At 48.9% G+C, this 27,528-nt stretch overlaps 1 protein-coding gene across 4 annotated transcripts in view; it reads left to right on the plus strand.

The window, feature by feature from the left end:
- The window catches only part of BUB1 (BUB1 mitotic checkpoint serine/threonine kinase), a 1,594,853-nt gene that overhangs the window by 764,711 nt on the left and 802,614 nt on the right, over positions 1-27,528 (plus strand). For all 4 annotated transcript variants that reach the window (XM_069606846.1, XM_069606848.1, XM_069606845.1 and 1 more), the window contains one exon: positions 2,224-2,358. In XM_069606846.1, the coding sequence (XP_069462947.1) occupies positions 2,224-2,358 (135 nt within the window). The remainder of the gene's footprint in view (positions 1-2,223; positions 2,359-27,528) is intronic.

Raw genomic sequence — 27,528 nt, forward strand, 5'->3', positions numbered from 1 at the left:
AGTTATACAACAAAGAAAACTAACTGAAACCAACGGGCTCGTCACAAGCCATTTATACTAGTGACGTTAACACGCCACAGCGGCCCTTGAGGGACATGGACGCCACGGCATCGTGCACAGCACCCTCTGCCGAGAATTGTTTATCAAAAACAACAAAGATGGCAAGATAAGAATATCCAAAGATGAGGAATACATGGGAGGAATATCCAGTCGAAAGAACGTTACCAGTCAGTAAGTAACTTGTTCATCTCTTAGGTTGTTCCTTCTTTTATTCAAAAAGCTGCAAATGCTTTTTCCATTTACAAATCTAGTTACGCTTGAGATTTGTCTCAGCAGATGCTTCACCTGCTTCCAGCAGATGCTTTACCTACAGTGTGCACTATTACAAGTATAACAGCCCTGATGAGACATGTGTTCTGAACCATTGAATATTTTGATAAGTGGAAAGGTAGATCAGCTCTGCTACAATTCAAACCTGTTATGTACTCTGGATTTTAAACGTTTCTCTTCTGCAGACACCTTACCTCACTGAGCTATTGACAAGATTACAGCCAGCTGGTTAAACATTGATCTATGCAACAGGATTATAAACCCATTGAGCTACATTTTCTGACATGCTACAGGTTTAAAAATTCAGATTTCACGTGCTGGAGTGAATTCCAGCTCATGATTGCTGTGCATCGCCCTGTAGGCTGGAGATACTGCAGGAGTGCCAGGAGATGCTGCTTTAACTTTTTGTCCATTATTGAAATGTGTATTCACTGTTACAGTTCTTAAGATTCTCTAATACTCAAAGTAATGTCACATGCAAATGTTTGTAAGTCACCATTTTGCCTTAGGAGTCAGAGGTAGCTACAGGTAGCTGTTAGATTTCAAGTTAAACACTCTCCTGGGTTAGAAGCAGGAGATAAATGGCTCCCAGCAAATTACTACCCAGTGCTATTGACTATGAAATGCACATAGGTTGTTGGGGGAGTAAGGGGGGGAAGGGGCAGTAGCAGCTTAAAATAACGCTCACCTTACATGACTTCTCACCCCAAGCTCTAGGCTGGTTTGAATTGACTATCCCACACATAAATCAGTAGATTTGTAATGAGGATGGTGCCTTTGAAACTAGTCTGGTATGGTAGAGGGAGATGTCAGAGAAGCACATGATTGAGGGTCTTCTCACACTGTCCACCAATGTATATCACACCCACTCTGGTGAATGGAATAAAGAGCTCAGACATTGCACTTACTCAGTTTCTTAATGAAGACATGTTGGTAAAGCACCATTACAGCAGCTCTGTCAGAAATGCAGGTACTGTCACAACATATAACAGTCGTGCTGAGAACTAGTTGGAACTGGCCCATGGAAAGGGTACAGCAGCTAAGCTCAGAAATTGGCATACTCTGCCTACATATAAAGCACAAGTGTTGCAAAGTATTGGCACTGCCATTCCCATTAAAAGTATATACAGCACTGCTGAGAGGAGTTGCTCTTGGCCTTTATTTAAACTAGTAGCTAGGTCTGCTGGGAGGGGTTGCTCCTGGCCTTTATTTAAACTAGTTGCTAGGTGTGCTGGGAGGGGTTGCTGCCTTTTCATTCTAGGTATTCAGGTTCATCAAAGTGCTGTTTGATTTTCACTCCTAACCATGTTTTTTAAACTTTGCTTGGGGGAGTGGAGGAGGGGGATGACGGTGAGACACTTACGGCAAGGTTCAGACCACATGCCCCCCAGTCATTGCTTGATCTCTCGCTCTGCTGAGACGGCTAACAATATTGACTGGCCCCTTTCAGGCAGTAGCACACAAACACAAGCAATCTTTTAGCACTGTACAAAACACACATTTGTATTTAACACTAAAAGCATTTCATAATCACAACTGCTTGCTGGAAGGCTTTCATTAAACTTTAACACATCGAAAACCTCTGAAACAAAGAGAAAATACAGTATGAAATACCCTTGCAGTTCACTGATAAATTTGCAGCCTACATCATCTTTGCAAACATGGACAAATAATTCTGCTGCAAGTGAGCAGCTTTATATTCGCCAGTCTTCTAAATCAGGCTTGATAAGAGTTTCAATTATAATAGTATTTCACCAAATGTCCTAAAGCATGCACACGGCACATTTGTAATGCAAAATGCTACCTAGGTGACAAAAACATTATCTGGAGGGCTGCTCATGTGTAATTGGACAAAGGAAAGGTAATCAGATGTGTTTAAATTGTTTTTTGTAGGGTGCCTTGTAGCCAATTCCTCATTAATATTTGGAAATTCATCTCATTTTACACCAAACACATCAACTGGATTGGTGCATGCAACACCTTCAAGAGTTCAACCTTCACCCACTGTTAACACAAAGGAAGCATTAGGTAAGAGAAATACCATTCTTTTTATTTTGTTTTTTGCAAGTTTTCTCATCCTCTTGCCTGTATTCACTTTTGTGTTTCTCCTGCCATGTTTGTGGGAGTTGAAAAATGAGGAATCACATGGGTCTGGACCATTTACATGTGCTAATGCATGCTCTTATTGGATAACATTTCTTTATAGTATTCCTTGACTTTTATAGTTGTTGCTACAGTGCAGTTTTATTTTTGCGATATTAAGTCCATGGAAGAGCATGAAATATCAAGCAAAATGTACACACCAGTTATAATCAAACTTATCTAGATGCAATCTCCAAAAATAATGTGAACACTTTTTGTTAGGGTTTTTCAAAGTCACCACCTGTAGTAAGACTTGGGAAAGCCATCTTCAAATTAGCAAGGTTATTCGCAATGGTTATTTCAAGGTTGAGAAAAGCAACTCAGTTAAGTAGTGTTGACCAAGCAGTAAGGCTGAATTAACAAGGAAAGGGGAACACTTGTGTTGTTGCAACCGGACACTTGGACTTGAGAACCACACATGTATGTTAAACGAATACAGTTAAGTTAGGTTACACACCAGTCGGTAGTTTTCAAACAGCCGATGAAGATGGCAATATAGTAATTTTGAATACTGTTTATATTGCTGCTGCAGAAAATTACCTAACACCAGACTGTTACTCCAAACTAGAGGCTGATTCTACTCTCGTTGTGAGAAGTATTTTTCCCGTTTGAGAAGTGTCACTATTTTGGCTTGCACAGCCTGGCTGTGGGGGCGGCCACTGGGTTTAACGGCCCATCAGTCTGGGCTTTGTGGGTCCGAGCAAAGCTCTGGCCTCAGCTCGGGCTGCAGGCCTGTAAACCCTGTGTCCTCCCCCCAGCTGGGGCGTGAAAGCCATTCGCACCCTGGGATTTACCAGGGTGCAAATAGTTTTCTTTTTCCCCCTTCCGATGGGAGATGAGCTCCGCGCAAGCCCATCTCCTGTCGAATGGGGAAAAAAATGGCTGCTGCCATACAAATAGAAAAGGGACTGGGTCCCTTTTTGGATTACGGCAGCGATGGAAAACCTGTTCTAAAATTGCTGCGATATTCCAAAAAGGGATCTAGTCCTTTTACTAATTAAATGGCGGCAGCCATTTTAGTTTTGCTTTTTTTTTCGTGAATGCAGAATCGCACATTGGAAAGGCGGATTCTGATTGGTCAGACTTCCTTTCTCATGTGCGAATATGGGATCTTAGGAAAAGATTAGAGAATTTCTCTTGCACACTCCAGCTCACATGCTGATGATCTATTGTTTATCGAAAGTCCACAAAGAGTTCCAGCCCGTGCCCGACATGAAACCGATCATGTTGGGTAACCTAACCCATCTCCAAATATATTGATATACATTCGCGAGAAGAGGTTTACAAACTACAATCATACACCAGGGATTCTATGGATATACTTAACACATTGCATAACATGTGGCAGCATCATTTATTTTCTGGTGACATACAAAGTCAAAGCTCTGTACACCAGTATTCGACATGACCTAGCATGGGCATCTGTTGAATACTGGCTCACACATCCGAATTACATTATCTATTTGGGAAAATGTTGGCAGAAATGCTTGATTTTGTTCTCTCCAATAACTATTTGTTAAACGGATCATATTGCAGACCACAAAAGGGAAGAAGCCATGGGAGCAAAGTTTTCTCCGACCCTTTTGAGTTTCTTTATGGGAGAATACGAGAACTTGCACACACTGGCCCCAAGTCCCGCCAGTTTGTAGAGCAATGTGTTACTGTGGAAACGGTACATAGATGATATTTTTGTCATCTGGACCGGGGACCTAAATCAACCTTCACCAGAAAAAACTGAATGACATCAGATATGGGATTGAACTAACTTATACGGAATTGTAGCAATTTAAATGATTTCGAACTTGAGTGGACTACAATTGCCAACAAATTCAAGGACAGGGGATACAGGTCCCAAGACATAAATACAGCCATAACCTTTGGTAAAACAATTGACGGGAATAAGTTACTGTCACTCAAAAATACATCCACCAAACAAGCCAAGGAACGTGTGCACTTTGTCACCAAATTTTCAGCTCATCATAAGGTCATCTATGATATCCTTAGGGGGCACTGCAAAATCCTGAGACTGGATGAAGATTGTAATTCATGTTAGACATACCTCACATGGTGCTCAAGAGAGCCCAAAGTGAGGGCAATGTTATTAGTCCAAGATTTCTAAAAAACAATTACAAAAAATCTGCTCCACACACATGGCTGCCTTCTGCCCTGGGCTTTCATAAATGTGGCACTTGTAACTTTTGCAAATATGCACTGAGCAATATTATACGCTTCGTTACATACAATGGCCGTAACATTGCTATACAAGGATTCATCAACTGCAGATCCAATTACGTAGGTCACTGCATAGTTTGTGCCTGTCGGAAGTTCTATATAGTCAGTACCAAACAGGAATTGACGGTCAGAATACAAAAACATCTATACGCAATTAGTACCCACAATGGACTGAGCCCATTAGCGAACCATTGGAATTTAGAACATCGGGATATTGGCACTGGTTGTATCAGATTTTTTGGCCTCAAGATGTTAAATCTCAATATCAGATGTGACAATAGACTGCTGGCCATGAGGCAGAAAGAAGCCAGATTGTTTTTTGAACTACGGGTCACAAAAGATGACTCATCAATTACTGTGGATGTGGCTGATGTTCTTTGTCACTATGAACACTTTTGCCCGAGCCATTAGAACTCGCAGTGCAGCACAGCAGAATTCAGATATATCACTTTTGGTCCACATGTCTATGGCCAACATACCATGCTCCCATAGTACCAGAAAAACAATCATAATAGTATAATACTAATAATAGGAATACTGTCAATATGCAATACCATAATCTTGGCTTGGACCACCTGCTTATGTCATGCACCCCAGTGCACCCCCTCGCATATCTTTTAAAGGGGATCACCAGCTTCACTTAGCTACCCTTAACTCTCGCTCTGCCATTAAACACTCCTATAACATCTGTCACCTCCTTGAAGACTGACGTCCTCGCCCTCACTGAGATATGGTTCAAGGCCAGCTCCGTCACTTCTTTTGACAGTTATACCTGATGGCTACAAGATCATATCCAACCGCAGACCCTCCCGATCTGGTGGAAGTGTCTGTGATTTTACCTGAGTGAATTCCTGCCTCCATCATTCCCACACAATCCTAATCTTCCTTTGAAAGCCTAGTCTGCAGGCTGTCTGTCTCCCTTCTTTCTCTGTGACACTCGCTACTATCTACGGACGCCCGGTCCTTCCTCCCCTTTCCTCTGACTGGGCCAACCTCTCCTCTTGCCTCCTCCCTCAACCTTATCTTCCTTGGGGGACTTTATCTCGACTCTCTCAATGGGGCCTCTGTTCTCTTTCGTGACCTCTGCAACTCTGTCCCTCACTAAAGTGGCTTACTTGACATTTCAGGTGGCGCAAGTCTCTGATAAATTGATGAGCCCCGTGGGGGATAAGTTCTCACCTCTATTGACAGAAGCCCCTCCAAACATTTTGGATCCTTAAAAACGAGTTCAATACAGTCCCTCTGTCAAGTGACCATGATTCCCCCTGCAGTCCCTTACAATGTCCTCTAATAATAGAAACACAGTACTTCACATTATGTATCCAGTGAGTGCTCTTATTAATTAGGGAGTACTTGTTTTCAAGGGCACCAGAGCTTAGTTTGTGAACATTACACAAAACAATTGATTTACAATGCTGGATGTTAGAAGAATTATGGGCCGTAGGGGTATCAATACTTAGTAGAGCGTGTTTCCATACAGTGAATCGGTTGCAGTACCACAGGACATGGGCTTCTTTCCCACTCGATCACTACTGACAATGGGTTCAAATGCTCTCCATCGATAGCAATTTCTAGAGGCGAAAATCTGTTATGTAAGGTAACTTCAGGGGCAATTATAAGGCTTTCACAAGTATCTATCTGTGCAATCCTTGGTTAACCCCACTTTAGCAACCTTTGCTCTTACTGCTATAGAAGTTGGGTAATTAAGTATAGATGGGGCCGTTTTGTGGGTAGATTCGAGATTGCACTCCGGGTCAACAGAAGCAGCAGAGTCAATACAATGGGCAACTTGGGGGTGAACTTCAATTATGAAACCTTCCAGCAAACCTGCAGTCCCCAATAGATTCGGGCAGTGGACCGGGTGAAGGTAATGTGCCCCTCCCCCTGTGCCCATTGCACTTTCTTCAATGAACTTGGATAATGGATCTATTTTAGCTTTCCTCCGGGTGCCGGAGGGCTGTTGGGGCCTGCCCTTGTCCCTGATGCGATCGCTTTCTTCTCTTCCCACTCCTTAATTTCACCCATGGAACGGTTGGAATTAACAATAGTTTGCACCTGTATATGCAAATCCCCCCCCATCCAAGTCATGGAGTAGCCCTTCAATTTCAGTAATAAGAACACAGACTTCTTTGATGGGCTCGAACAATTTACTAACCCTTTTAGGGTCCACCCCAGGAGAAATAGTCAAATTAGCCTTGTGCTTGACCATCCTTCACTTTTTGGAATCCATGGGATACTAGCCAACTATAGTCTGAAGGCAAATACAAAAAGCACTGTAAATATTTACTTCTAGGAGGGAATACTAGCCTATATCAAATACTAGGTAAAGATGAGAAAAAAAACAAAAAATTGTGAAAATATACAGCTGCACAAATGTGCAAGTGTGCAAATATGTGAGTGTAAAAACAATCAATATGCGCAAAAATATACCAAATAAAAAAACAAGCAGTCATACGAATTAAGGAAAGTGTGCAGGAATTACCAATGGTTACGGCCCTATGCAGCCGAGTGCAAACAGGACATGATTTTTGATAGTTATTTACTCCCTTCACTGGCACTTTAGGATGCCCAGAAATCGGTGCATAAGCATTGGGCAGGTCCAAATCGGAACTTTTCTTCAGGGCCTGGAGCGCTACAGCTTCAGTGCTATTAATAGAGCGTAGGAATATCCGGGAATTACTCTTACAGTTCTTGGTCTACCCCCCCCCCCCCCCTTTCTTGAATTCCTTGCTACTGATAACCCACTGGTCCAGGAACGGCCAATAGATTGCCTTCATTACTTTTTATCATATTGATAGACTGATCTTTAGTCTCAGCTCTATCTTCCTGCTTGGACTTCAAAGGTTGCAAATCAATCGGCAAGGGAAGCAATTGAGTAGATTTAGCCTTATTAGGTTTGGTAATTCCCACTTTTATTGTTTGAGTGGTGCCTATCTGACTGAGCAGTCAGAGGGGTGCAAAGGCTGCAAGGGATGAGCCAAGCCATTCATTATCTCCAGTTTCAAGTTGATATCCCTCAATATTAAAGTATGCACTCTGACTTAACCTCTGTTGTCCTAGAGTTCAACAAAAGCACTAAGTACGGATTTCAGCGGCGACATAGGCGATGCTAAATATCTTGTTAAATTCCCTTAATGTCTGGTGTAACAGAGCTCTTTCTCTCACTGATGTTCTTACATGGCGAGAGATTACTGTTTGAAAGCAGCTCAGTCAGCAGCCTAGGGGTTTCTCTGTAGGCATCACGACTCAGAGATTGAACTTGCTAGAACTCTATCATTCTGATCCAGCTCACCATCCCCCTCCTTTACTAAGCAGGGTTTCCCCTGGTCCCTCCAACAAACTGTTGATATTAGATTTTCTGTAGATATGATCACCCAATTTTGAATCAAAGATCTGACTTCTGTAATCGTGCCGGACCTTTGCTGGGCTGGGCGGTCAGGAGGTATGGGGGGGTTCTGATCTTCACCCCCAATGGGGCTGATCATATGGCTCACTCAGATTAGCTTGTAATTCGTTCAACGTATCCTCATTGGAGAGTCTGTGCCCATGTGACAAGACATCTGCAGCAAGGCCACCCTCGGAAGCACCCAAACCTGCTGATTCATCAGAGTGGTATGCTCGGAGGCTAAAGAAAATCACACCGCTCACCGATGGGTATTGGTATTAGGCATTTCTACCTGCGCTTCCTTAAGTTCAACTGCAGGTACCGAGTGGCTTTGCAGCGAGTAGTTCATCTTACTTGCCATTAAAGGACATTCGTTCTGTGAGTTCAATCTGGGGTGATACTAGAACAGAGACTCTTATGTTCAATAATATAAATGAATCACTTCTCCTTAATTCAGAATTAACAGTTCCAGGTATACACACACACACCTCACTTCAAGGAATTTTCCTTTCCCACTTAGTGTCAGGATTCACCCCTCCGACTGTCTATCAAGCAAGTCCTTTGCTTCTTTCTCGCTTCCCAAATGGACCACAACAGCCCACTTTCTGTGCCACTACTTAGCTTCTGCTTGTAACATAGAAGCAACGAATTAGCTTCATATAAACGGTTAAGGAGTGAACTCTGGCTCCCCCAGGCCAACTGATACCGAACAAACACACCTATTTGAATTTAACTGTGTGTTTGGGACAATTTATAAATAAACATTGACACATCTATATGTCATTTAAAGCATAGGGGATCATCAACAAATTGACAAAATGTTTGCATCTTATGTGGAGGTTAGATTTGTGGAACGCTATGTACTAGCTCCTTCGTCCCCAGTGATGGTGCCTAGTCACTGGTTATTGCTGGATACTCAGGAGCTGCTTTTAGCTCCTGCTTATCCAATCCATATTTCTATCCCTGCTGTTTGGACCCATCTGCATTGGGGAGGGAGGCACCTCACAGAGGTCTTCCCTGTCGATAAGAAGTAAAAGATTCGCAATGTGGTGCTATAGGCTGAACCGTTTTCTGCATCAGCCCTCCAGCATCCCTCAGTCCTAGTAGTCTTCAGATCTCTTCTGCGTTTGGCTTTGTTCCTGGGTCCATCTCATATCCTTATTTCCAGGAAAGGGCCTGGTGGCGACCTAGCTCTCCAATAAGGACATTTTGCAACATTCAAACTTGGAGGTGGCTGTCCAATAGTGGCCAGCCAGCCTCCCAGAATCTGCCCATCATCCAGGCCCTAGAAAGAATGCAAATTAGGGGGAGACAGCCCCCTCCTCACTGCAGCCAGCACACACCCAAAAGAGAGAGAAAGCTCTTGGGAAAGGTGCTGTAAATCTTTTCATCGGCCCCTCACCCCCAGACCCATAAGGGCGGGCAATGGACCCCTTTGAAGTCCGCAGAGAAGTCTACCAAGTAGTTTTGAGTCGCACAGTAAGAACTATTGTTCTGTCTCATGATGACAAGAAGAAAAGATTGCATAAGCAGCAGCACCCTTCTTCCTCTAGGAAGGGGCAGAGTCACTCCCATTCCAGGAGTGATGATTCTCTGGAGGAATTAACCACCTGCCACGGAACAGGTACTAGTCCTCACTAGTAGCTCCAATTTGAAGCTGTGGAAAGATTTCAGGTGTGAGATACTAGAATCTTGTTTTCCAAGGATACTGTACTGGACGAACTGCTCCGGTTCAACTGCTCCAACATGCCTGTTGGTTCTGTTCTGGCTCCAGTTTGGGATACTGCAAGACTGCAGCTCTATTCTGCTTTGGAACCAACTCTTCACTGGACATAGCTGAAACTTCAAAGACCCAGGTTTTCTCTTCAAGGGGTCTAATCTTCAATGAAGATGGCCATGTCCCTTTTGGATTGGACCCATGAACTCTGTAGTGTTGGAGGACTTTCCGGGCACTTTTGTAGGCAGCATAATTTTTGAATCACCACGGCCCCTGACTCTCTACCTATGGAAAGCCCTCATGAAACGAGGCCCACCTAGGGAGTTGCTTATGTTTCCAGCCTCTGCTTGCCCTGTCAATGCTGCATGTGGCGAAACCTGCTATGGCCCCAGCTGCAGACAGTTATTGTTATTTGGCATTTATATAGCACTCCATATATCATTGGTATGACCTCAGAGCGCTGGTAGTTTGAACGCCTTCGGGGACCATAGTCTAGGTCAGTTGAGAGAGTGGGGTGTCTTAGGGTGGTTGGGTGCACCAGTTGTGTGCAGCTGAAGTAATTGCCTTATGGTAGCTGCATCCTAGCATTAGGTGTGGTGGTATTGATATCGGTTGAATGTGTGCAGTCTGGCGGGTGGTCACCAAGACTGGGTTCTGGCTACGTTAAGCCTGTAGGACGCTTCCGTGCAGCTAGGCCGGTTTGTTGTGGGATATAGCTGCGTTTTATTAAAGTGATGAGGTGTTCTTGGGGTAATATTCGTATGTGAGCAGCTAGGCCAAAATTGATCAAGGGGTGTAGTGCAGTCTAATTGTGTGATGTTGTAGAGTAGAGTGTAAGCATAGTGATATGGGAGGAGAGTGTTTGGGTGGAGTTATGATCTAACAAGATCGATATTCTGCATTTCAGGCATGCGGTTGCTTATAGCGAATTAATAAGGGTATTCAGTGATGACATTTTTCGGGATCTCATTGAGCATTCGTCATCGGGTTGCTAGGGTTCGATAGCTTCAGATGGTCGTGGTTGGTATTTATGGAAAGAGCCACATGTTTAGAGCTTTGCGGAACGTCATATAGTGTTGGGTGTGTCGAATATGAGGGGGGGGGGGGGAGTTCCACCGAGAAGGGGCCAAAGTTGAGAAGGCGGATCCTCCAATCCTGACAGACGTTGGGATCACTAGAAGGAGGGTGGTGCTTGATCTTAGGGTGCAGGATGGGAGGCATGTTAACTTTTCTTGTAGGTATAATGGGGCGGTCTTATGCACTGCTCGGTGAGTGATGCATAGGGTCTTGAAGATGGGCCTTCGTCCGACTGGGAGCCAGTGGAGAGTTCGGAGAGCTGGTCTCTTTGACTCTGGGCAACGAGCAGTTTTGCAGCAGTGTTTTGGGCTCTTTGGAGTTTGAGTTGGTATGCCGGGGGGTCCTAGGTATATAGGGTGTTAGCATAGTCCAGTTGCAGCATCACAATAGACATGACTGCAGCAATTCTGAACGGGTAGGAGAGGTAGGAAACAATGCGTCTGCGAAGTTTGAGGTGGTAGTGACAGCATTTTGATATGTCGTTGATCTGACAGGCGAGGGTCAGGCCTGAGTCCATAGTGCAACCTAGGTTTTTCACTGTATCGGAGTTGGGGGAGGTGGGCTGAGAGACGGATGCCATGGGAGCGGCTGTGGTAGAAGGGCAGTATTGCCGCACACCATGATTTCAGTTTTAGCAGGGTTCAAAGGAGGTGGTTTATTGTCATCCATCAATCAATATTGCAGAGACAGGCTTCAAGGTCTGGAAGGGGGTTGGTGCCTGACTTGGGAATTCTTAGGATAATTTGGGTATCGTCAGCGTAGTTGTAGCAGGAGGTGTTGTGCATGTGGATGATTCCTGGTAGAGTGGTCATATAGAGGTTGGACAGGAGAGCAGACAAGCATGCGCTTTGGGGTACTCCAGTGTTCACTGAGCAAGCAGTTGAGACATAAGGGGAGAGGAGGATTAGTTTCCTGTTGCTGAGGAAGGGGGGCGATCCATTTGAGAGCAGTGCCACAGATTCCTAGGGAGGGAAGGCGGTCAAGGAGGATTGAGTTGTTAACCGTGTCAAAGGCTGCAGACAGATCGAGGAGAACCAATGCTGCGTAGCCATCAGAGTCTGCAGTGACCTTGAGATCATCCCAGATCGATATCTGAGTGGATTCCGTTCCATGTCGCAGTCTGAAGCCCGATTGTGCGGGGTCGAGGAGGCAGTTGGATTGTACAAAGGTGTTGAGCTGGGAGTATGCAGTCAGGTCAATGAGTTTCGCAATAAATCTGTTGTTGGAAATCGGTCTGTAATTCTTGGGGTCAAGATATGACTTTTTTAGGAGTGGCTTGACATGTGCAATCTTGAAGGCATCAGGGAAGATGCCAGAGGTGAGGGATTCATTAAGAATGGCGCTTGTATGTTCTCCTGCGCAGGTAGACAAGAATATTTCTTTCAGGACAGAGGCTGGGCAGGGGTCGAGGGTCGATCCGGAGGGTTTGTTGGCTAATGGTAGGTCAGCTAATGGTAGGTCAGCTAACTCGTCTCTGGAGATGGATTTGAAGGAGTCGAAGGTAAGGAAATTGGGCGTTGGGGCAATGGGATCAGGAGGGGTTGGTGATGGGGGTGGGGGGAAAAGGAAGGACTGTTTGGTGTTAAGGGATGTCGTCCTGTCAAGAGCAGTGTTGTAAAAGTATAGGGAGATGGAGTCGCAGAGTGATTGTGTGGCGGTGGATTGGGTATTGGAGCAAGTGGGTTTGTCTGATACATGTGGAGTTCTTTGCTTTGTCCCCGAGGGTCATGGTTCCCTGTCTATGCACTTTGACCCCACACAGCAAAGGGGACCCAGGCTTCCAATCCGGGATATTAGGCAACTACCTGTCACTTTGACCTCTGTAGAGAGTTGCTAGAACTCCCACTCTTGGTTATGTGAAGGGGGTGAGCTGCTAGACACTGTGTTGACCTTGCTGCTACCCGATGTGCCTCTCAGAGGTGGCCCTGAAGAAGCACTGCGACTCCCCCAATTGTTGGGGGTCTGGGCCTTGGAGGAGAAGGGACAGTCACGGGCTCAGGTGCTTGTGCCTCTTCAAGAGAACAGATCCAAAAAGCCTGCAGGATCGTCAAATGTCAATCTTGACGAACAGGATAAGAGGGAAAATGCCCTGTTGGAGAAATTCAAGTGCTTCAATTTAGGGTGGTGACAATTGGAGTCAAATTTATTTACCTTGCAAGACAAAGACCATGAACTTCTTTGCATAGGGGCTGACCGCTACAACCCGAGCCTCCCTCCAGACCATCACCTTGTAGGTCAAAAGTCGGATGACTTATTCAAAACTATTGGCGACGATATTCTTGAAACCAACGGTAGGTGTTCTGGCAAAAGAGAAGCCTCTCCCCTCAAATATGTAATCCCTCATTCTACGAGTCAGTCTCCTATGTCACACATCTGGTTGATGTATCACCTGGCAAATTCCTTAAGTGCACTTTGCACCGAGGTATTTCTTTTGACCCCTCCAATCGAGCGATCTACCAATATTTCTAAAGTATTCTTTCCTCCCATGGATGCCTTATCTCCGATTTCCCTAATCCCAGCACAGCAACCTTTCTGCTACCAGGGGGCAAAGCGTGGCTCAGCGTCGGTTCCGTCCAACTTCATTTTCCCCGTGCTGGTTAGGACTTTGAGGCCAGTGTATATGTCCCATGACCTCAGTTAATTTTTTCCACACCTTTTTTCTACTAATCGAGCTTACATTTTCAAGAACGACACCATGCTTAATGTGTCTAAATTCTGTTTTTTAGACGTGTGTCGATTGTGGCCGACAGATCTCTCGGATCCACACTGGATATGCCTATATTACTTGGGCAAGGACCACGACCCCCAGGACTGTGGGCCATGCCAGTTCATGCACCCGAAGACTTTACGGAAAAGCGTGTCGAAGATTTTTACGGTCATTCACAAAGCGAAGGGCGAGGCTCACAGTTCTCAGTCAATGTTGCAAAGCGCGGATCAGCACGCCGAAGATCGGCAGCTACGCCCAAGGAAAAGAGGGATGGGAAGAGTTCCCACTCAGAGTATGCCCTTGCACCGGCATTGTTCTTCAAAGAGCAGCCTCTGCACCAGGGGTTTGCCTGAGCAGCCAAAGGGGGGGGTACCTTTTCCAACCCAATCATCGACTCCTGAGGAATGAGAGAACTTCCACCCGAAGATGTTGGGCATCTTCGCCCATGCACCGACTGGTTCGTCAACCGCGCCTGTGGCACAGGGGCCCACCGCGTTGGTTGCAACGGTTGTACTTTCAAAAGACCACACTGCACGGCCAGGGACTCCGGCCTGTCCTAAAAAGAAGCTGTGATGACTCTGCGCCCACATGCCCCACTTTTCGGGCGACAATGCGGTTTCACCAGAATATGCCCCACTGACTATGTATGCTTTTATGTCTCATGACGAATCATTGAATGTTGTCCCTTTTCCCATAGGACGGTACCCTTCCCATGGGATCAGGGCGGTGCAACCACAGTCCCCTTGGGGGTCGTGTACTCTGAGAGCATCTCATAGGAGGGAAAACCTCTATGGGACAAGTGAGGACAATCCAGGGAAAAAGCAGAGCTCCCTCACCCTGTTACCCTATACAATGTATGAGGACCCCACACACACTTCCATGTATGTCTGCAGAATAGACAGTGCCCCCTTGCATTGGCAGCACTGAGACGAGGAAGAATATAGAAAAACGTCCACTGTGACAAAGAGGGGGTATGGAGTAATGTGGATTACTACAGAGAACTGTTGCAAGCGCACTAGTCGATTTGTATCAGCCAAGTGTGGAAGCAACTAGGGAATAAGGATTTTCTAAGGAGAGAGAAGCTGCCACGAGGAAGCCGGAGAATCAATTCCCATTAGCAGTGGAAGAACTGGAACGGCGGGAGTACCAGGACTCGGACTCTTGCATGTTGGCGGAAGCGTTCCCAATACCTCTGTGGCAGATAACCAGAGAGAAGCAGAGGCCTGGGCATCCAACCAGACAGGAATCCTGGAGTGCGTTAAAAAGCGGAGACGTGCCGCCTAGAAGCAGGAAACCGCTGCCGAACCTTTGCAGTCCCTGGAAGGAAGTCGAGCAAGCTTGAAGCAACCGTGTCAACTGAAGACCACCCGTAAATTCTCCAGAGAGATCGGGGAGACCAGGGTGGTTGGCGGGATGGCTAAAAGGAGAGAGGAATACGAGAGAAGGGTTGGGGTCCCATCTCAAGACATGCCTCCGAAGAGATCTTCATAGTCTTAGTAGCTGGCAGCCTAGAGAACCAGGTAGTCCTAATTGGAGGGCAACTGGGTACGAGTCTGGGACCTGCAACCCACAATACTAATCCAGTCCTAAAAGAAGATCTTCATAGTTACAATAACTGACAGACTAGTATACCAGGGGGACAGAGTTGGCAGAGAAATAAGTGAGAGTCTGGGACCCACACCTACAACCCTAATCCAAGCCTCCAAGAAGATCTTCATGGTCACGGTACCTGGCAGGATACTATACCAGTTTAGCTCTGACCCAAGACAATTTAATGAAGATGTGAAACCATAGTAAAGACTAACTGAAAAGGGCAAGTCAGTAAATCGCAGTTATGAAGATTAAAAGCCAGAACAATCTTCAGTCACAGCACTGGACAGATAGTATACCAGGTTAGCTGTGAGAATAAGGAGAAAGAAAGGGGAAGGAAACCAGTACCCTCTGAGGACATTATGTGCTCAATAATGATCCTAGTCAACAACGAGGTTGACTGGGAAAGAGGCTGGAAAGAAGCTAGGGGAAGGGAAACCTTACCCCTACAACTTTATGAAGATTGTATGATGCCAAGAGCAATGAAGCCCATCTTGACAGAGTGGGAATCCGACAGCCTGCTGAGACAAGGTTGTCGGTTGTTTTTGCACCATTTTGGATCTTTATTTTATGATCTGGAGAAGAACTTTTGAACCCTACAAACTGAAGTAGACCCACTTGCACATTAATTTGATGGATCCATTAGATTTCTTTGAGGCAGGGAAACCCCTCTTAGACTTGGGGATAGGAAGGCATTTCATTAATAAGTCTATAACTACCAACATTTCACCAATGTGTCAATCTCTTATTTTCAATCCCTTACAGTCTAGGATTTATGACATCTATGATGATGGTGCCCAGATATCTTTTGGGATGGAACCTCTGGGCTCTAGGGAAGTGAGGAAGTTTCCTGAGCAATTCTCACGGGAAGTTGAGAATGTGCTGGCATTGGCAGAGGACCTGCAGGGAGCCAGTGACCTCCACACCTATGCAGAAATGTATTTTTTGCTGGGTCCACCCCAGGAAAGCCCCACACCGCGTTCCAGCGTTTGATGGCAAAGATGGCCACCACTTTGGGATGGTCTGCTCCATCCAGGTCCAGGGTCCAAAATTAGCTCTGACACATTCTGGCAGAGACGCTCAAACAGGAGACGCTCCTGCCCTTCAAGTGCCTATGCTGGAGGTGTGGGAGAAGCCAGTCTCTCTTCCGGCTGTGGACAGACACTTGGTGAATAAACACTGTCCTGTTCCGTCAAAAACGGCTTTTCTCGCTCTCCTCCCATGCTTCACCTGAGAGCTTGGTGTTCTGGGCCGCCACGGCTAGCTTAAAAACATCTACCTTCCCGTCCTTTCTACCGACTGGGAGAGTAAGAGGTTGGGCCCATGGGTCAAGCAGGTGTTCGTGTCAAGCATGCTGGCACTGTGGGCCGTGAATGCCTCATGGCTAAGTTTTACTTCGGCCTTTGCACAGCGGTGGCTAATGCAGCTGAGCACCTCACTCGAAGAGGAAATGCGGGACTGATTCTATGCACTGGTGTCTAATGGCAGAGAGGCGGCACACCAAATGCTGGACACAGAGTACTGTGTGGGTAGGGCCAAGGCCAAGAACTTCAGGAATTGCAGCCAATGCCATTCGACGGCAAAAAACTTTTTGGAGCAAAGGCTGACCACGCCCTCCAGAAGGTTCAGTGGAAGGCGACTGCTCAGTCCTTGGGGTTTGCTTATCAACATTCCGCTGCACAACCACCGTCCTAGGCAGGGGTTTTCACCTCATTGCCGCCTGTGCCCTGAGGGCTATGGTTCAACTGCCCTGGGAAGAGGCAGACACTTCCCGAGCGATGGGGGAAGCGGTATCCGCAGGGGGGCGTAGCCTTAGCCTCAATCCCCGCCATGCCCCAAGGCACCAAACCTCAGTGACGTGTTTTCCCACGCATCTCCAGTGGTGGGGATGCTCTCCTTGTTCAGCACAGAATGGTCAGACACCCGACGCTGGGCCTCTGGCCATCCCGACAGGGTTAGTGCCCCCCTGTTTCTGCAGTGATCTCGAACCACGGTACCCTAGCTAACCCCATGTCACCGGACCCCATTCTCTCGGAGGAGGTCTGTTTGCTTATGACAAAGCGAGCGATCGAACTGATTCTGCGCTCAGATCGAGGATTGGGGCGGTACTCCACCTATTTTCTGGTGCCAAAAGAGGACTGAGGCTTGCCCCCCATTCTGGATCTACAGCTGCTGAACTTGTTCTTACTCAAGGACAAGTTCAAGATGGTTACTCTAGCCCAGATCCTGCAAGCCCTGATCTGCAGGACTGGTTGGTTTCCCTGGAACTTCAGATGCCTACTTCCATCTGCTGATTAATCTTTTTTTTTAAAATCTTTATTTGACTTGACAACGCGCAAAAAGTAAGAGACGCACACGGTGTGACAGCAAGATACAATCTTATACAATGAATACAATACTAGTGCATAGTGGGCATTTCATACACATTAATGGGTCTAGGTCCAGGTGATATCACAAATGGAGGATTAAAGAGTCACTGCTCACAGGGTGGTGACAGGAGAGGGAAGGGCGGGGATGGAGGATTCAGTGTCCAAGTCCGAGATCGTGGTGGACATGTAGCTATGAAACTTCCGCCTGATATAACTTGGTCTTGAGGGTGGATGTTGCAACACACCCCAGGCCGCCTCAGTATCTGAAGCCCAAGTAACTGCCCTGAGCCACTGTGTATATGTGGGGCTCTAGGCTGGAGCCAATTCAAATAAGATGCAGCGCACAGCCAACAGCATGCAGAGTCCAGCCAGCTTCCTCGGATCGCGCCCTAATTGGGGAAAGTCGTGGAAAAGGCATCTTAATGGGGATGGGTCTATAGTGTGGTCCAGTATGGTAGACAATGTGGAACATATTTCGGTCCAGAATTGTCAGTCGCGGGCAGGACCAGATCATATGGATGTATGCAGCCTGATCGGGCCACATCTAGGGCAGCTGGAGGAAAGCTCGTTGAACATATGGTGCTGCATGCTCTGGGTGTGATGTGTGCAACACCTTCAATTGTATTAATTTCGATCTAAAGTTAAAGGATACATTGTGGGTGCGTGCACACATATGGGACCGGTGCTCATCCATTATCTCCACTCCAAGATCCTCCTCCCACCTGTGTTTCAGCGCAGTGAATGAGGGGGCAGCTCTGGTTTGTAGCAGGGTATAAAGCCTAGACACCTTCTCTTTCGAGGAGTCAAAGGAGCACAGCTCCGCAATTATGGGTTCATCAGGTGGCACTGTAGGGAAGTTGGGGTATTTAGTTTTGAGACTTTACCGGAGAGAGAGCGAGGAGTATTGCAGCCTTGCTGATGGTTTCCGTCTAAGGGAGAATGGGAGATCTGACCATTCGAGAAAGTTACCCTGTACATAAATATCTCTGAGTGCCAAGAAGCCTGCGTCGGCCCATCGGGATACGATGGATTGTGGGACGCGTGGGATCTCTGTGAGGAAGTTCCAGAGCGGAAGGTCCCCATGGAAGCGGTAGGGTGTGTCCAACAGTTTCCAGATTTTAGAAAGGGCCAGGGATGTACTAGCAACCGGATCCACCAAACCAGGGTCTGCCGAGACGGGTTTGAGAATGAGGAGGGAACAAATTTCCCGATCACTGACCGTCAGTTTCTCCAACCGAACATGGGGGGGGGGGGGTGGGTTCTGCAGTGTTAAACCAGTGGGAAGCAAATTGGGATGTGCTACGAACCAGTATGTGGGGAAGTCCAGGGCCCCGAAACCACCGCACTCCATAGGGGTGGTCAATGTCGCTAATTTAAGTCGGACTGCACCGGAGTGCCACAGAAAGGTGTTGGTTGTGTGGCGTAGCATCCGGAAGAAGTTATCACCTGGCCCTAGGGTAAGATTAGTGAATCGGTATAGGAGTTGGGGCAGTACAACCATTTTAAGTATTCCTATTCGGCCTGCTAAGGAGATAGGGAGTCTAGCGCAGCGCGCGGCTTTAGTGGCCAGGTTTGTAAGGTAATTCAGGTAGTTGTCCTCACGCAGCATCTCAGCGCGACAGGAAACCACCACCCCAAGGTAAGTGAACCTGGACTGGGACCATGTAAACCCCATTAGTTCAGAGGGGGGTTGCGTACAGTCAGTGAGCGGGAATATGACAGATTTATAACAGTTCACCTTCAATCCGGATATGTGTCCAAAACGGACCACATCTTCCAGAATCGGGGCAAGGTTAGTATCTGGGGAACGGATATAGAGCAGGGCATCGTCAGCGTATAGGGAGACAATGTCGGACTGGCCTGCAGTTCACAAGCCTCTAGGACTGTGTGACTGACTCATCATGTCAGCAAAGGGTTCCATGGCTATAGCGAATATTAGCGGGGGAAAACGGGCAGCCCTGTCGCGTTCCTCTGGCTATCTGGAAAGGGGAGGAGCACCTGTCCTCCGTGCGGACTCTAGCCGATGGACTTGTATAGAGCAGCTTAACCCAGGATCGAAAGTTGGGACCGAATTTGCATTTCTCTCGCCATAGGACTCGCCATAGGTATTCCCATGATACCGAGTCGAATGCCTTCTGCATGTCTAAGGTGGGGGCCAATCCTACTGATCACATTAAATGAACGTCTCAGCTTGCGGGAGGTGGATCGGCCTGGGACAAACCCCGCTTGATCCGGATGATGATGTGGGGCATAAATGAGGATTGTCGTATGGCTAATAGTTTTGGCATAGATTTTGACATCACAGTTAATTAGTGAAAGGGGCCGGTATGAGCTGCATTGGGTGGGGGGCGGGGGGGGTTGTGTGGTTTAAGTAGGACTGTTATCATTGCCTCCCGGAGTGAGTGAGTGAGGGAGGGAGTATGCCCTCTTCACATGCCTTCTCCCATAGGGCCATTAAATGTGGGACCAGAAGGGATTTAAATCGTTTATAGAGTTCGATGGGGAGTCCAGCCGGGCCAGGGGCTTTGCCAGATGCTAATGACTCAATGGCCTCTGCAAGTTCTTCGGGAGTGAACGGCTTCTCAGGGGAGATGCTGGTGTTGGTGGAGAGGACAGAAAGAGGGAGGCTCTTCAAATGGGAGTCAATCTCTGATATCTGGGCACTATCAGCTTGCGAATAAAGGGAGCTATAGAATGTCAGGAACTCCGAGTTAATGTCTTGTGGTGATGTGGCCAGTATTCCATTGGGTCTCTCTATCGCCGGTATGTTGGGGGCTCCGAATTCTGGGTGAATTAGCCTGGCTAACATTCGGCCTGGTCGTTCTCCCTCACCATATTTCCTTACCAGATGGGGACGGTCTAGAAATGTAACCTCCCGGTCGGCTAGGCTACGGAATGTGTCTAGCTCTGAACCCAGCAATGCTAAGGTCTCGGGGGATTGATCCAGGACATATTGGGTCTCGAGGGTAGCTAGGGCCGACTTGCTTCTCGTGATATCCGTGCGGATCCCTTTCAGGATACCACTTCCCTTGGAGATGGCGATACCCCTGATATATGCGTTAAAGGATTCCCAGAGGGTAGCTTGTGGTGATACAGAATTAGCATTAAACTCGGAAAGAGTTTTAGGGAGAATCGATAGGTGGGATAGGCACCTAATCAATGTCTGATACGAGCCACCTGTCAATCCTAGAATGCGAATCGTGCACTGAGGAGTAGTAGGAGTATGTGCGCGAGTCGGGGTTCATGAGCCGCCATGCGTCCACAACCGACAAGCGATAGAGCGTTGTCAGAATAGAATGGGCTGCCCTGGATAGCTGGCGGGGTCTGGAGCCTAACCTATCAAGGTTGATGTCAAGTATTGTATTGAAATCTCCTCCCCATATGATCTGCACCAGGGGGAAACTTTCCAACATAGAGGCCAGGTGCAGATAAAAATCAGGGTCATCAATATTCGGACCATAGATGTTCAATATGGCCACCTCTTGATTTTGCAGGGTACCTAGGGTTAGTACATATCTTCCCTGTGGTTCTACCTGTGAGTGACTGCACGTGAATTTAAGGCTTCTGTGTATCGGAGTCAGCACACCTCGACTCTGGGTGGAATAATTGGTGTAGTACCTCTGGGGGGCCCCCACTGCTTAGCGAACTTCTCACATTGTTCAGAGCGGGCATGGGTCTCCTGCAGACATAGGATTTTAACGCCGTGGCGTTCAGCATGAAGTTGTATCTGCCGCATCTTTTTATGGTTACCCAGACCCCTTACATTCCACCTCATGAATGTTGGGCTATTATCCGCCATTTGTATGGAGATGTTTGTTAAACTCTGATCTACGGCGGAGTGGTGGCCAATGCCGACCCAACCCAGGCGGATACATCACCCCACTAGTATGACCGTAAACTGATATTGCAACATGCGTGGCATCTCTTGCGGTTGTCAAGCCTTTTTTAACATAACTCCCAATCGCACCCCCCCCACACACCCCACATCCCTCCTTCAAACAGAGGAATGATAACCCAGCACAACCATAACAACAACCAGATCAACAGCATCAACGCCTGGGGGCCAGATAGCTGGCCTGGCGGTAATGCTCTGGACTGGGGGATGTATAAGGATATTTGCAGTTCTCAACAAAGTTAACCAGTGTGACTAGTAAGGAACACGTGGATTGAGGATCAACAGACCAATAGAAAAACAAATCCAACTATTAATGCATTCCTGTGAAACGCAGCCGCAACCATGTGCACGGCCGTGTACAGGCCTATTTCCAGGCAAGGGCTTAATTGGCAATAACGGAGCCATAATCAATGCCACAACAACGGTGGGGAATCAGCCAGGGAAATGCTCATCGATGAATTTTGAGGCCTCTTCCGGAATCGTAAACAAGAATGTCTGATTGGAGTGTTCGATTCTCAGCTTGGCAGTAAATAGCATGGAGTATTTAACCCCTCTCGGAGTCTTTTTTACTGCCATAAACATTTTGCGCTCCTGCTGTTCTGCTACAGAAAAATCCAGGTAAAGATGGATCCTTGCCGCATTAAGAAGCAACCCCCCCTTGACTCTAGCTGCCCTCAGGAGGGCATCACGGTCCCGAAAATATAGGATTCTGGCTGATGGGACGTGGAGGCGCGCCAGGCCTGGGCTTCGCAGTTAAGGAATAATGGGCTCTTTCCACTGCAAATTGTGAGGAAAGTTTCGGCAAATCCAGAAATGCTAGAAGAATGCGCTCCAGAGTCTTCCATGGGCTTCTTGATATTGTCCTTGGGCACTCCGACTATACGTAGGTTATTACGTCTTGAACGAGATTCGAGATCATTCTTTTTTTCGACTGCTAGTACTCGGTTGGAGAGTTAGGAGACCGTAGCCCGCAGGGAGCCCAGATCATCCTCGGCAGCCCCCACCCTTGTTGCAATCTCGGCCACCCCGCCATCGGTCTTCTCGATGTCTGCTTTTATGGATGAGATGGTGCCGTTCATGTCATCAAGTTTGGTATGCAAAGTGGTGAAGCCCTCGCGAATATACTCCAGCATCTTCTGCGAATCATCGGGGGTCGGTGGGGCTGACTCTCTGGGCGCGTCCTCCAGCGTCTCAACCGTTGACCTAGCAGGCCTTTTTGCAAACATATTCAAGGAGCTCTGTTTTTTTCCCCATGCCAGTTCCTTTGGTCATGGTGTTAGCTAAGGAGGGTTCTGGAATTATGGGTAAGCGTGGGTGGTTAGAGGTGCAGGGGTTCTGTTGCGACATAGTGCAGCAGGGTATCCCTGAACGGGTTGCTCGGGTCTCTTACAGAGCCTTATTGGATTCTCCCAGATAAATTATGACCTCGAGACTATTTGGAGCTTGTAAGCGTGTCCCAGCCCCATCTATCCATGGGTTCGCTCCAGATGTTGGCCTTACAGGTCCGGTTGATCCGCGGCAGTGGTGGCAGCGAACCACTCAGAGGGAGTGCCACGACGAAAATGGCGGCGGCCCAGGGCCTAAACGTGTGCAGAGTGGGTGCTGGGATCAGCACAGGACAGTGCCGACAGATGGGGTCTGACCTGTGATCGCCTCCTATAGTGTGTCAGGGCAGGAGTGTGTATTATATGGTGGGAGACTTCAGGGCAGCCAGCCCCTAGTGTCAGTAGATGTCGGGAGGGGTGGGGGGGGGAATACCTCTAGCTTCAATGAAAGTGCTGATCAGTTGGCCGTGGGAGTCGTTCCCAGTAGAATGCGTGGAGCTAATAATGTCTTTTGATGTTTACATCTACTGTGTTATCAGCCCTACAGTTGGGCAAGAGAGGGATCAATGGGCCTCCAGGGCAGCAGATGTAGGTGCTGCTACGGTAAAGGCATGCTCTGCTCGGACCCCACAAACCCCTCAGGTCTCCTACCGTGTCTTCAGTCTCGTGGGAGCCCTAGCTGCAGCAAGGGGATGGCGGGAGACCAGCGCACCGGCACGGTTCTAACAGCAATGCAGCAACTCTCCAGCGGCGCACCAGCCCCCCGCCGTGTCCACTCACCGGGCTATCGGTGAGGGGTAGGGCCTGATTCCAGGCAAGCGGGGGCCCAGCAGTCATCCGACCGTCCCCCACTGCAGCACTCCAGGCTCAATATCTAGTCCTGTACGGGCGTCTTCAGTGCGCACCCGGCGAAGATGGCCGCCAGGTGCACGATCTGGGCAGAGTCGCCCCTCGCCCTGCAGGCCTGCAGCGCCGCGGCACACAGCAGCCGGGCAGGCCACGAGAGTCCGTCGTGTCCCCCGCTGGCTTTTCTCGCAGCCGTATCTGCGCAGTCCCGGGATCACGGGTCCCGTAGGTCGGTAGGGATGAGCCACGGAGGTCCATCCATAGGATGTGGAAAGGTGAAAAGGATTTGCTGCGTAGAGCTGGTTATTTTTTCAAAAAGGGTTATCCCAGTCCGGAGCTCGGCACTCAGGCTGCCATTTCCATCAAGCGCAACAGCGCCCCCGCGCCCCCATCTGCCGATTAATCTAAAGCACAGGAAGTACCTGAGGTTCGTAGTAAGCCATCTGCATTACCAGTTCAAGGTCCTGCTGTTAGGTCTTTCATCAGTGCCCAGGGTTTTCACCTAGCTGCTGACCATGGTTACGGCTCGTCTCAGGAGAGAAGGGATCCTGGACAACTGGCTCTTCAGAGTTTGCTCCACAGAGCTTCTGTCGAACATCTACTCTGCATATGCACTCTATTGCACAGTTTGGGATTTTCCCTGAACTTGGAAAAACCTCAAGTTCTGCTGTCCCAGTCTCTCCCATTCATTGGGGAAGTCTTGGACACTCGCCTGGGCAGGGCTTTCCAACCCGAGGATCGAATGGCAGACTACTTTTGGATGATCAATGTCCTCCAATCACCGTAACAAGTCTGGGCCTTGGCTTTCCTGCTCCTTCTGGTCCTCATGGCCTTCTGCATCATTGAGAGGCGAGACTGCGCATGAGATTGCTTCAGTACCGCCTGTTGCCAATGGTCCCAGGTCCAGGGCCACATGTTGGACCTTCTTCAGGTTTTGAACCAGCTCTCGCAGGATCTCGCGTGATGAGCAGTGTGGGACAACTTGCTGCGGTGTGCATTTTTTGTCAAACTTTGACCCAGGTGACTGAGGTCACGAAAGCATCTGACTGGCTGGGACGCTTAGCTGTCAGAACTGACGGTGAGTGGACTGTGGTCTCCTGCAGAGTCTTGGGAACACATCAACTTGCAGGAGTTGAGGACGATCATGCTGGCCCTGCTCGCTTTCCTCACTGTGGTGATTTTGATGGACAACATAGTGGCCATGCACTACCTCAACAAATGAGGTGGCTTGAGGCCCTTGCCTCTGTGCAGTGTAGTAGTGAGACTGGTTCTGTGCTCTGCAGAACAGGGTCTCCCTGATGCCTGCTCATCGGGCTCAACGAGATAATCTTCCTTGAGAAGACGGACTTTGGCCTCCCACGAGTGGGAGCTCCACCAGATAGTGCTCAAGTGGACCTCTTCGCTGTCAATGCCAACAGGAAGTACAAGTTCTCCAGCATGGGGTCTGGCATGGATTCACATGCTCATGAATATTCCCCGTCGTCAGGCTGGGAATCCTCGGTAAAGAAAAAATCAGTATCCGGTTCGTTTCTGATCTGTCTTTCGTAGTAGTAACCAATCGCTGATCTCTGCGTCATACTGACCACAGCCAATGACTGCCCTCTACCTAAACCCCGCCTCTGGTAGCCATCTTCAGATTTTTACCGCACGTTCAAGTGTTGGGATCCTCGTGCTATTGCTCTCGAGCGTTAGTGCTATTTTTCACGTTTTTTCTCAGAAAAATTGCTCTTTTTTCGGTCAAAAGAGCCTCAAGCTCCACCGTTTCTTCATCCGATCAACGGGGACCCGTGTCGGATTTGTCTACGCCCCTCAAGGGTGAAGATTTCGTCGAGCCACGCTTTTGGAGGACTCCAGAAGTTTCTCAGGCCCATCTCGGACATGGCCCAGGACAAGGGAAGCTCGACGCCCGGAAAGCTGTTCAGGGTCTGCCCTGGATGCCAGCTTCAGAATGTCTTTAAGGAGGACGAACACTCCCTTTGCCTTTACTGTCTACATGAGGACAAGACGGACGTGGAGAAGGACTATGCGATTTGCGGCAATATGTCGGAGCGGACCATGAAGGACCGCCATCAACGTCTCGCCAACTGGCTCGAAGGAAAGAGCCCATCAGGCGAGAAGAAGAAGAAGTCCGAGCGGTCTTCTAAGACCTTTGAGGGCGCCCCGGCGACGGGGGTCCAATAGAAGGCCAAGCACCGCGAGTCCGCTGGCACCGGGAGTGCCGAACGGTCGGGCTCTACGGGCGCCAGGCAGGGCGCATCCTCCCCGGCGCCATCAACCACGAGCCAACGCTCTGGCTCGGGTAAGAGGAAGGCCGAGCACCCGGCGAAGCTCCTGGAGAGACCCCGGTCGAGCTCGAAGGCCCCATCGGAGGGGAAGCGAGGCGGTGACTCGCCCCCCAAGGAGAAGGCGGTGAGTGCACCTAAAGTGGTGAAAACCTTAATCTATCCGGCCAAGGCCTCTATCGAGACAGTCACGGCGGCCCTGGCTCAGCCTGTGGAGGCTACACCAGTGGTGGCGACCTCGGGGCCCAGAGTCACCGCGGAGGGAGTCCTCTTTCATGCCCATCGACAGGACCCCCGTGAAACCTCCGACGGAGAAGAAAAAGGGGGGGCAGGAGGTCGTTGTGGATTCGGCCTCAACCTCTGAGGAAGAGCTGGTCGAAGTCTTAAGCCACGGCGTTGGCGTAGAAGACCAGCCCGTCGGGAGGGACCCCGGCGTAGGAGACGACGAGAACGTCGAGGGTGCCGACGGGGCTCCTGACCGCCCGTCGGACTCCCCTCAACCAGTGCCGCAAGACAACTCGGCGGCCATTTTGTTGGCTATACAGTCCTTATGCTCGGAGATAAGGACGAGACTGCCGTTACCACCAACGGAGGAACCGCTCCCAACGGGGGACCCGGAGCCAGGCCCTTCTGGGAGCCCTCCCCCTAAGAGAAGAAGGATTCATCCTCCACCTCCTTTTCAGCCATCGCACCCTGTTCAGCCCTCCTCCCCGTCCACGACACGTGGGGATGATGTGGGGACTGACACGGCTGCGACGGGTACAGACGACGAGGTTTACGACGAGGATCTCCGTCCGTCACCTCCCACCCGGGCTTCCCCGCCCGACGAGATTGGATCGTTTCACTCCATGATCGCCAGGGCATCCAAGCTTTTCCAGCTCTGCCCGGAAGAGAAGAAGGAAGGTTTCCTTTATCAACGGCGCGAGGCCAAGAGGAAGACGGTCCTCGCTGTACCTCTACTGGACGATATTTGGGATGAGGGCCTCGCCCTCCTCAAGAACCCATCCACGACGCTGGCTAGAATGGATCGGTACGAGAAGAAGTACCGGGTCCCGGACGTGGCCCCCTTGTGCCTTCGGGCACAGCCGACCTCGGACTCGGTTGTCTCCGCGGCGGCCAGGAAGAAAGCGGGGGGGGGCTGCCTCTACGTCGACCTCCCCACCGGACGGCGAGGGAAAGAAATTAGACACGATGGGACGCAGAGTCATCTCGTCGGCAGCGAAGACGATTAAGGCGGCCAACGCCTTGGCTATCGTGGCCCGCTACGACAGGGAGTTGTGGTACAAACTGGCCCCCCTGCTGGACTTCCTACCAGACTAGAGGGCGGAAGCCCTAGAGATCTTGCAGGAAGGAGAGGTGGCGTCGGACCACGCCATTACGATTGCGACGGACATCGCTGACACTGGATTTCGCCAGTTGGGCAACGGCGTGTGCCTTAGGCGGCGTGGATGGCTAAAGGCTACCGACTTCTGTCAGGACGTGCAGACCAGAGTCTTGGACATGCTGTTCGACGGAAACAACCTGTTTGGGAAAACAGTGGACGATTCCCTTCAAGCCATCAAGGCGGACACGGAGACGTCCCGGGCTCTTGGGGTTCTCCAGCAACGGCAAACAGGGTGCCTCCAAAGGTT

The sequence above is a fragment of the Ambystoma mexicanum genome, chromosome 4p (assembly GCF_040938575.1).
Source record: "Ambystoma mexicanum isolate Mex_15411 chromosome 4p, UKY_AmexF1_1, whole genome shotgun sequence".
Lineage (NCBI taxonomy): Eukaryota > Metazoa > Chordata > Amphibia > Caudata > Ambystomatidae > Ambystoma > Ambystoma mexicanum.